The sequence below is a fragment of the Sinocyclocheilus rhinocerous genome, unplaced genomic scaffold (assembly GCF_001515625.1).
Source record: "Sinocyclocheilus rhinocerous isolate Xijiao unplaced genomic scaffold, SAMN03320098_v1.1 scaffold1001, whole genome shotgun sequence".
Taxonomy (NCBI): domain Eukaryota; kingdom Metazoa; phylum Chordata; class Actinopteri; order Cypriniformes; family Cyprinidae; genus Sinocyclocheilus; species Sinocyclocheilus rhinocerous.
Window position 1 is genome coordinate 606,754 of NW_015666593.1, and position 10,430 is coordinate 617,183.

The following is a 10,430-nucleotide window of genomic DNA, read 5'->3' on the forward strand; positions in this document are numbered from 1 at the left end:
CCGGGAAGTAACTTGTTGTAGTCCCTACGAGCCGTTTTTGTAGGCATTAAACTGCCAGAATTTTAAAAGACGACATCTCCGTTTGCATTGAACTTTCAACTTCGTAAATTTGTAGATATTGTTTATGCTCAAACAGCAACATTACACACAAACTAACATTAAAAAAGTGAAATTGCAATCAACCACCCCTTTAATGCCAAGTTTTACTGCCACTGATTCCATGTGGGCCTGAACAAGAGTGTAGATGTATCAGCCTGAGTAAATCCCTCCCACTTAGCTCCACCATAGGTCTCACCTAATCCCCAATTCCAGCATGTTCTTACTAACACTTTTGCCTCCTGCCCTTTAAAACCCTTTTCTCTTTCGATCCCTGCTGCCCTTCATCCTTGTGGATTTGCTCTGCTTTCCTAGCTTTGCTCTGTAGCCACTGCTGCAAATAGCAAGCTATGATACTAGCAGACCAGCCAGCAAACAGTTGGCCCACATATGTATACAGCACACCCACCTTGACACTTGGCACACGAGTCCTTCTCATACTCCATCATTTCTGGAGCCTGGCCACGCACACTGGTGGTCCTCCGCAATGCTCCATCTTCACGCAGACGAGCTGCCTCTTCTTTGGCATAGGCCCCCAACTCCTGTGTATAGCGTCCATACATCTGAAAGTTAGACAGGAGTGAATGAAGATTTTACCTGGGAAGGAAATGAAGGGAAACCAAGCCGAGAAATGCTTCACTGAAATAATATACAACTTAACAGGCTGTTCAAAAACCCATCAAATACATGAAGGTAGTCTGTCAGAGGTTCCTGTCCCCGAGTACGATTCCTGAAACATTAAGCTACCATGCTTCACTGCAATGGTGCTATTTGTGAGATTTATATAGTTAAAGTAAGAGTTAACCCAAAAAAGAAAATTTACTGAAAATCTACTCAGCCTCAGGCCATCAAAGATGTTGATGCGTTTGTTTCTTCATCGGAACAGATTTGGAGAAGTTTAACATTACATCACTTGCTTACCAATGGATCCTCTGCAGTGAATGGGTGCCGTCAGAATGAGAGTTCAAACAGCTGATAAAAACATCACAATAATCCACAAGTAATCAGCATGACTCCAGTCTATCAAGTAACGCCTTGTGAAGTGAAAAGCTGCATGTTTGTAAGAAGCAAATCCATCATTAAGGCATTTTAATTTTAAACTATTGCTTCTGGCCAAAATATGAGTTCATAATCCATAATCCAATCCATAATCCAAAATGATGCCTCCACCAGTGAAAAAGTCAATCTCCTGCTGTCGTCTTACATCAAAACACAACAAAATATTTAGATGTTTAAAACTGTTTTGGACTGTTATTGTTTGTAAACTATGCTTGATCTGCACATATTTCTCTCCTGATTCAGACGAGATTACTTTTTCACTGGAGAAAGCAGTATTATGGATATAGGACTTGTATTTTTGCTGGAAACAGCAGTCTGAAGTTAAAAACGTCTTAATGATTAATTTATTATCATGTGGTTGGATTACTGTAATGGTTTTATCAGCTGTTTGGACTCTCACTCTCATCTGATGGCACCCATTCACTGCAGATGAGCTATTGCTGAATAGGTCATGTAATGGTAAATTTCTCAAAATCAAATAAAGATGGCCTAAGGGTGAGTAAATTCTCATCACATTTTCACTTTTGGGTGAACTATTCTGTTAAGCATCCACATTTGACCTAATTGGACCATGGAAATTGTTGAGTCACTCTCATTCCTATAGGAAAAGTCCACCTGAGATGTGATTTGAGCTCTTGTCCATACAAGACTCGCAAGACTACAGAGTTATGAATTGTTGATGTTGTTGTTGTCTCAAGCATGTTCTTCAATCTTTCATGGAGGCTGTGTTCTATGTTCCTGTGAGCATTTTCGTGATCTCTTTTCCTAAGGCTCTGTCCACCTAGGTGAACAACTTGGTGAAAAAAGTTCTGAGCAGATTCAGAGATGTTCCACATTTTTTGTACATAGTTTACTTTTCTTAAAGGTATGTTCAATGCTTTGGAAATGTCCTACGTACTTGCCCTGAGTGGAATTTTATATGTATCTTGATGCAGTTTGGCTTTGAAAGTGCCTTTGTCCTGATGACGTAATGTTTCCTTAGAACTGCAAAGAGATGCTCCCACACAGACCCAGGTGTGTTTTATTTTTAATTCTTGTACCTCATACCTCAGATGCAGATACACAGATTCCAGTTAAATCATAGTGCGATTTCTGTGTTGTTCCATTGGTTAGATCAGTAATAATTTAGCTGTTAAATCAAGTCACTAAATACTTGTTCATTCAATTATTATTATTATTATTAATAAACCTTTTTAACGTGTGTGTCTTCAAATATGGGCACTTGGGTACCAAGTTTTATGTATAATTTTATTTTATTTTATTTATACAACAGATTTTCAAATTTTTGTTATAAAAAGTTCAGATTAAAGTGGAAACTTTACTGTACATGTACTGTACAGACAGACTCTGCTGTAACTTATTCAGCATATAACATCGTTATGCCAGTAGATGGCGACCAATGACTGTCTTGTCTAGTCAATGACTCAGCTACTCAACTGATTTGTTCAAAGACTACAATTCATTCGGGAACAAAGTAAGTGATGTGAGTGAGTGAGTCATTGAATCATTTACATAACCATTCATTTTAAAAACACAATTCATTCAGGAATGATGCATCACTACTCAATAGTTTATTCTGCTTGTGTTATATTCCTAATTATAGGCCTTTATAATAGTCCTTACAGTTTTATACTAGGTTCTGCCTGCTGTGTCATTTGCAGTGCTTCAGGGATGAGTAACACATTCTATTATGTAAGAATAGAGTATTTTACTTTTGTAAAAAAATATTTTTTTTGATTTTCAAATACCTTGGAAAGCTTCAATCAAATGTTATAATGGTGTGATTCATCTCTGTGCTGGTTGGTTTGGGTCACAGAAAAGAATACTTCTGTAATGAAGGACACTGGAAAAGTGTGTATGTTAATCAGCTAATCAGCTGTGGGCCTGCTATTGTCTGGAAATGTGTCAGTTAATATCGAATGTCTGATGTTCTTATTACTTGGAGTCATGATAAAGGATGGAGCAATACGCTGGTTTACAAACTGCAGTGATTTATCAGTACTCCATGTCTGTGTTCAGCTATCGCATATACCATTATTGTTTGGGTCTTTACTACCAAGCGGTGGGCGCGGTTCACTAACATAAGTGTAAAACATCTTTTTCCCCTCTGATTCTTTCTTTTTAGAACAGAGTGGAGAACTATCATTATTATAATAGGATGTATTATTGATAAGCTGTAATCCAGTAATGGTAATGTGCATTCCATTTCTGACATGCGCTGTACTTAGTAAACCAATCACAACTGACTGGGTCATCTGATCAATCAGAGCAGAGTAGCTTCACGCAAAGGAGGGGTTTGGAAAGATGACTCTTTGAATGAATCGTTTGAGAGTCGTTGAGAAATAACATAAAATTAAATGCATGTTATAAGAAAATGAACATGTTTTTTGACCTTGCATGCATGTAAACCTGTTGTTGGGGACTCCCAAAACCAAATTATGATCCTAGGGGCACTAGGGCACTATTTTCACATTTTGCTGCATTCAGCTGATTTACGGTAATGTCAAACAGTGAGAATCAAGTAGTTTAAAACAGCATGCTTGATTGGTGGTTCAATATGGTAATATTCAGTACAAAACTATTTTGGAAACTAAAACAAAGAAGCATACTAAACATCAGCATTTTCCAACCACCACCGCCAATGAATATTTCACTAGTCAATAAAGTAGTTACAGATTATTGCACACAGTCCCATGAGACCATAAATCAAACTGAAATCTATACTTCTATTCTCTGACTGCCCAGCACAAGTTTTCTGAGGCGATCTTGAGAATGGGATTTAAATGAGCAGTGAAACTCAAACCCAAATGGCTTGTTATTTGATAAAGATCCTGTATTGTCTTTGTGTTGTTATACATCGGCAAAAGGTAAATAAAGATATAATGAGCAGATATGTCCCTGTTTAATCAATCAGTCTGGAAACTGGATAAACAATAACTTTCAAGTTAAAAAAAATGAAAAGGTTTATTCTGTTTCTGGTTTTCGGGAACACTATGGGAGACATATTGAGGACACTGCAAAACAATTTAAAGAGACAGAGATACAAATTTACAGAAGGCTGGATACTGATACTTAGAAAAGTCTCTGTAATTTATGTTTTTAAGCCATAGCACAGCTTTATGCATCACATAAGGAACCACAGACCATGATTTCTGTTTGAGATTCAAAAGCCCGACAAACGCTTTATCAAGTTGATCAAGGCAGGAGAAGATGTGATGTTAAAAAAACTGAGCAATTTATTTACTGGATTGCTGGATTTGTTAGTTGCGTCATTGTCAAAGCTTAGTCTGAATTAATTTGACTAGAGACACATTCAATAAGTGTTTTAACAAAAGCAATGTAAAAATACTTTGTATAGTGTGGAAGATCTTGAAATAGAGACAATGCCTTATTTAGATTATTTAGACAATACAGCACACAACATAAATAGCAACAACTGCCAATGATGAGTAAATCTTAGCGAGTTATAAATATTTCTTAACACCTATTAAAACTGTATTTTGAATAATTTTTACTAAAATGTCTGTGTCACTATGACAATGATATTTAGCAGTTTTTCAATTCATATTTGTGACTAAAAACATAGGTCATTGTGTGTCAGTCATAGCATATCTGTTTATCAAATGAAACTGCATTTGCCACACACACACAAAAAAAGAAAAACAAGAAGACACATTGTGATTTGGTCTTATGTTAATTTTTTTGGCTTAATGTGGGAAGCAATTGACATACGCATCTCCACATGGAGTACTGGAGAAAAAAAAAATTAGACAGCCAAAATAAAACGTTTTTAAAATTGTTAGAAAACATGCTTTAGTAGGATGATTTGAATCACTATGGTTTGAAATGTGCATATCCCATTAGTGATGGTCAGACTCGTCTTAGAATTGCTCGCCAAACCCATTTGGTGCACTTTAAAAAAGTCTAACAGAGATTGTTGGAGTATGTTTTACAAGCAAATACTTTTTCAGTTTTTCTACTTCAAAATTCCACGATTCATTCAATGTGTTACCTGCCATTTCTTTGTAATTATTTGTGAAATTAGTGAAAACTGTTTCCTATGCCAATTTATTTTCAGTGTGTTGAGCGAGGTTCAATTTTGGACCCTGATTGGAGATCTGATTAAAGTGTCAATCAATTTTACAATTTTCTTTTCGGGGAGTCGGTTCTTTCGGCAAATTAATCGCGAATTTGCAACAATGCTTTGAACAACTTTGTATCCTCCAGCTGAATTTCCATTTCATTACGTTCAACTGTATCATCCTGACATGATTTTGTCCTCAGATATTAAAAAAAATCCTCATGTCTGGGTGACGTAAGGGGGTATTTTGAGCCATTCCCACCCAATGTAACCCAGTCCTCTGCCTTTCCCTATTCCTTTCTTCTCCCATCCCTCGTTCTTACCATCAGCTGCTCCCACACAGGCACATGCCCACGGCACTAAAGATGGAGAGACAGGGATATTGGCAGGTCCGTTGTGTAGTGCCACAATCCCTCTCTCCTACTCCCGCCTCCTGTTTCTCCCTCTCTCTCTGTTCTATAAACACACGGCGCTCTGATCTGAGGAGCTCAGCCGCCAGCAGCACATTGAGATGAGCATCACGATTCCAGTAGACTCTCTCTTTGCTCGCATGAGCAGGTGCAAGTCATAGAGAGAAAGCAAAGCAGACTGACGTGGATTGATCCGCACACTCCTCTTCCTCGTTTCACACAACCTTTGCACTCCTTTGTCACTCATTCAGAACATCTACCCACCTGAAGCCGTCGCCCGACACGCGATGCCTAATCGTCTTCATCAGCTTGGCACCCGTCCCTCTTGGACAGCTTGATATATTAATCTGGCCCAATTAAACTCTCCCATCATTTACTAACAGAGTGACATTTAACCTTAGCAACACAAGCTGTCACATTCAATGACCTGCTGCAGCCAATCAAATTGCACGGCCGAAATGTGATGCTCCTATCGTAGGTGAGCTCCTGACCTCTCCCAGAAATTTGGAAAAGGGTTTAGGCGACGAGCTGTGAAAAACAAGGTTTACTCAACAGATGCTGCCTCATCACATCATGCTCAACCTTGACAACAATTCAGAGCACGCTCAATCGATACAATAAGCCTCTAAAGTATTCCCCTTCAGAATCCTAGCGGTCAAATAGACCTGCGTCATTTTGACCAAAAAGGGCAGTGCACACGCTACACGCCCCTGTCAGTAAGCAGTTGTCGGGCAAACGGGGCACACTTATCTATTCTCTCACACAGCTGGTACTAGAAGTCAGGTCTAACAGTGTTGTTATCACTTGCAACAGTTCAATAACTGTTGTAGGGTTAAAGACGTGAAGATCTTGATTTTCCGCCCTATCTACCCTGCTGAAAAAAACAGCATATATGCTGGTTAGGTATGTTTTGAAGCATGGCAGCTGGTTTGAGCTGGTTTAAACTGGTCCTTAGTTGGTCATGAACTGGTTTAAGCTGGTCCTGAGCTGGCCTAAGCAACCAGCTCCTGCTCAGGACCAACTCAACTGCAATCTATCATGGCGGTGCCCACTGCCCATTATAGATCAACTAATTTCTTTATTATAAAGGTGTTTAAACAAAATAGATTTACTTACATGTATTTGATCATTGGAATATCAGATATTTTACAATAGTAATAAGTCTGTGAATACTTTTAATAAAAAGGAAAAATGAAATAAAATCAGTCATACAGTGCTATTGTTGCTGTGATGTGTCATGTGACAAGGTTGAAATAATAAAGTGATAAATGATAAATAACTGTCGGCTTTAAGAACTCATCTTGGGGGCTCAGCTAGAATATTTGAAATGTATGTGTAAAAGGGTTAATTGATTTAAAAATGACATTAATTATGCTATTCATTTTGATAATTGGCAAAAGTAAAGAAAATAAATAAATAAACATTTGTCTAAATCAAAGTCATGTGGTAGGACCCATGGAACTACCATGGGATGAGACGTAAAAGAGTGAGGCGTGGGACAATTTTATGTTTGTGTGTGTGTGGTATTTGTCTATTGAGCAACACAAATAAAACATTTACAGGCACAGGGTTGGATATTCCAAATATTTTTCGATTGTGGGAGGCAGTGAGGAAAAGCTGAGGTTTTGCCTGCCTCGCCAAATTTGACAAAGTAAGGTTTGAAGCATTGTGTGTTGGTGGAACTGCACAAAATAATCCATGGCACCAGAGTGAAACAGAATCTTACGAAAAAGGGTCTGAAAATCCATGTAGACCTCTACCTGACCTAGTCAAGCTTAGTTTATGGTCCCAAACAATTTATAGAAAAATGCTTTTTACTTGATGGTTACACCACATGGCATTTTAGAGGCATTAAATTTAACCTTTTTTTTGGAAAATGTTATAAAAGTTTTTCAAAACCATATTAAACTAACATGGATACAAAGAGTAGGTTTCTAAAAACTTGTAACATGTTTTTAAAATGTTCCTCTTTATCAAGGACACAATGTCATTGACCTGTACATTTACTGGTACACAGCTAGCAAGAATGCTAATCAAAAATACCTGCAGACACAAAATCTGAAGGAGGGTTTCAGGTGGATATGAGTGGCCTGTGGCAAAGATCTCTCTGAAGGGTTTTGGAGTGTAAATGGAGCCTTTTACCACTTCTGCCTCAGAGCCTTTAGCCAGCCAACTGAGAGCATTGAGTGCCCTGTCCTGCGTTGCTAAGGCAGGTGCGGCGCTCCACTACATGTTAAATGGGATATTATAGCCACCGCAATTAAATATGTCTGTGTACTGCAGGATTTTTGCTGTCCTTCATGATTGCTCCTTGTCAGACTGTGCAATATGACCCCATTGAGACATATTTTATGTTAACTGTACGATGTGCATCTTAGCTGAGACTTTGGTTATGATTGACAGCCATGACTGGGCACTTTACAGTCCCCATCACATTCTGACATCATCACTGACACGCAAAACTGAAATGGGCTGCTCAAACAAAAGCAAGCAGTTTTTTTTTAAGCTAAAGATGTCATTCTTCACACCAGACACCAGAGATCATTTTGATAGTATGAACATAACTTGAAGGCTAAAAGACATTTGTGTTAAGCCTATCATATGGACAAATATTTTCAACTGAACGTCCCTGTCTCTTTTGGTCTCTATCCAGACACACACACACTGATAACATCATCAATTGCTGTGCTTCAATTGGTTCTTCATTAGATTTGTGTTGTGGCAAGTCAATGTTGGAAGGAGGAACCCTGGAGCAAAGGAGCAGGCCCCAGCTCGGAAAAGTCATCAATCATGAGTACTTTCACCTGCTCACCCTCCAGATATGGGAACCACCCCCAACAAGTAGCCAATGATGGCCTAATGGAGGTCATCATAAAGCTAGGATCTCTGCTTCAGTCTGGGGTGGGTGGCCCCAGGACGAGATACTGAAACTCTGGATGGCCTAGGGAACAGACCAGCTAAAGAGTAACAAGAGATAACCTGCTGAAGAACAGAGAAACTGAACCTTGTCACGTCTTACTTGACGACCTGCCAGTGTCATAAGAGCAATCACACTGGAGAAATGTGGCCAACATATTTTGACATGACCAGAACTCAGTAAGAGAAGATTCATCACAAAAGCAATTAATTGGTCATCATTGAGCATGTCACATTGAGACTGCTGATTCTGCATTACAACTTATTTGTTTTTACGATCGGCAAATCTTCTCAGTAAGCCATCACTGACACGCAAAACTGACATGGGCTGCTCAAACAAAAGCAAGCAGTTTTTTTTTAAGCTAAAGATGTCATTCTTCACACCAGACACCAGAGATAATTTTGATAGTATGAACATAACTTGAAGGCTAAAAAACATTTGTGTTAAGCCTATCATATGGACAAATATTTTCAACTGAACGTCCCTGTCTCTTTTGGTCTCTATCCAGACACACACACACTGATAACATCATCAATTGCTGTGCTTCAATTGGTTCTTCATTAGATTTGTGTTGTGGCAAGTCAATGTTGGAAGGAGGAACCCTGGAGCAAAGGAGCAGGCCCCAGCTCGGAAAAGTCATCAATCATGAGTACTTTCACCTGCTCACCCTCCAGATATGGGAACCACCCCCAACAAGTAGCCAATGATGGCCTAATGGAGGTCATCATAAAGCTAGGATCTCTGCTTCAGTCTGGGGTGGGTGGCCCCAGGACGAGATACTGAAACTCTGGATGGCCTAGGGAACAGACCAGCTAAAGAGTAACAAGAGATAACCTGCTGAAGAACAGAGAAACTGAACCTTGTCACGTCTTACTTGACGACCTGCCAGTGTCATAAGAGCAATCACACTGGAGAAATGTGGCCAACATATTTTGACATGACCAGAACTCAGTAAGAGAAGATTCATCACAAAAGCAATTAATTGGTCATCATTGAGCATGTCACATTGAGACTGCTGATTCTGCATTACAACTTATTTGTTTTTACGATCGGCAAATCTTCTCAGTAAGCAAAAACTTGCCAAAAATTCAATGTGTCTTTGGGTTAGCCAACTGTACAGTAAACATGGGAAACAATTATCAAGCACATAAAGAAATTAAAAGAACGCATACACCAAAATATAATTTTCTTAGTATTTGTCTTGTTTTCCAGTAAAATATATCTAAACATCATTTAAAGGATGCATTACCTTGAGAAGCAAAATTGGGTGAAATAATAAGATTTCACTATTTCAAGTACCTCACTAAATTTGTTAATAATTGTTTAAAACCAAGGAAAAAAACTTTTTGCCAATAATAATAATAAAAGATTCTTTAACCTTATTTAAAGGGGTCATATGATGCGATTTAAATTTTTCCTTTCTCTTTGGAGTGTTACAAGCTCTTGGTGCATAAAGAAGATCTGTAAAGTTGCAAAGACTAAAGTCTCAAATCCAAAGAGATATTCTTTATAAAAGTTAAGAGTCAACCACGCCCTCCTAAAACGGCTCATTCTAACACGCCCCCACATATCTACATCACGATGTGGGAAGATTTGCATAAAGCCGCCCAAATGTCCACCCAAAGAAAGAAGGCGTAACTTTTATTCACGCTGTAGTATTGTTGTTGCCGCCGCCATGTCGTGAAGGCGCTGTGTGTTTCGTTGTGAAAGCGAAACTACTTTGTTTGGCCTTCCAAAAGAGGACGATATCTGCTTCGTCATGCCTGGAGCTGATCCGTGCTGATCGCTGAGGAAATACACGGATCGGCTTTCACCGTGGACGAAGCGGAGTCCAGCCCGGGGTCGTCACATGTGGTTGCCGCAACCC

At 38.9% G+C, this 10,430-nt stretch overlaps 1 protein-coding gene across 1 annotated transcript in view; it reads right to left on the reverse strand.

Moving 5' to 3' along the window:
- Positions 1-10,430, reverse strand: part of LOC107732945 (chloride channel protein 2-like) — a 61,068-nt gene that overhangs the window by 39,528 nt on the left and 11,110 nt on the right. The window contains exon 2 of the mRNA XM_016544412.1: positions 506-659. Coding sequence (XP_016399898.1) covers positions 506-659 — 154 coding nt within the window. The remainder of the gene's footprint in view (positions 1-505; positions 660-10,430) is intronic.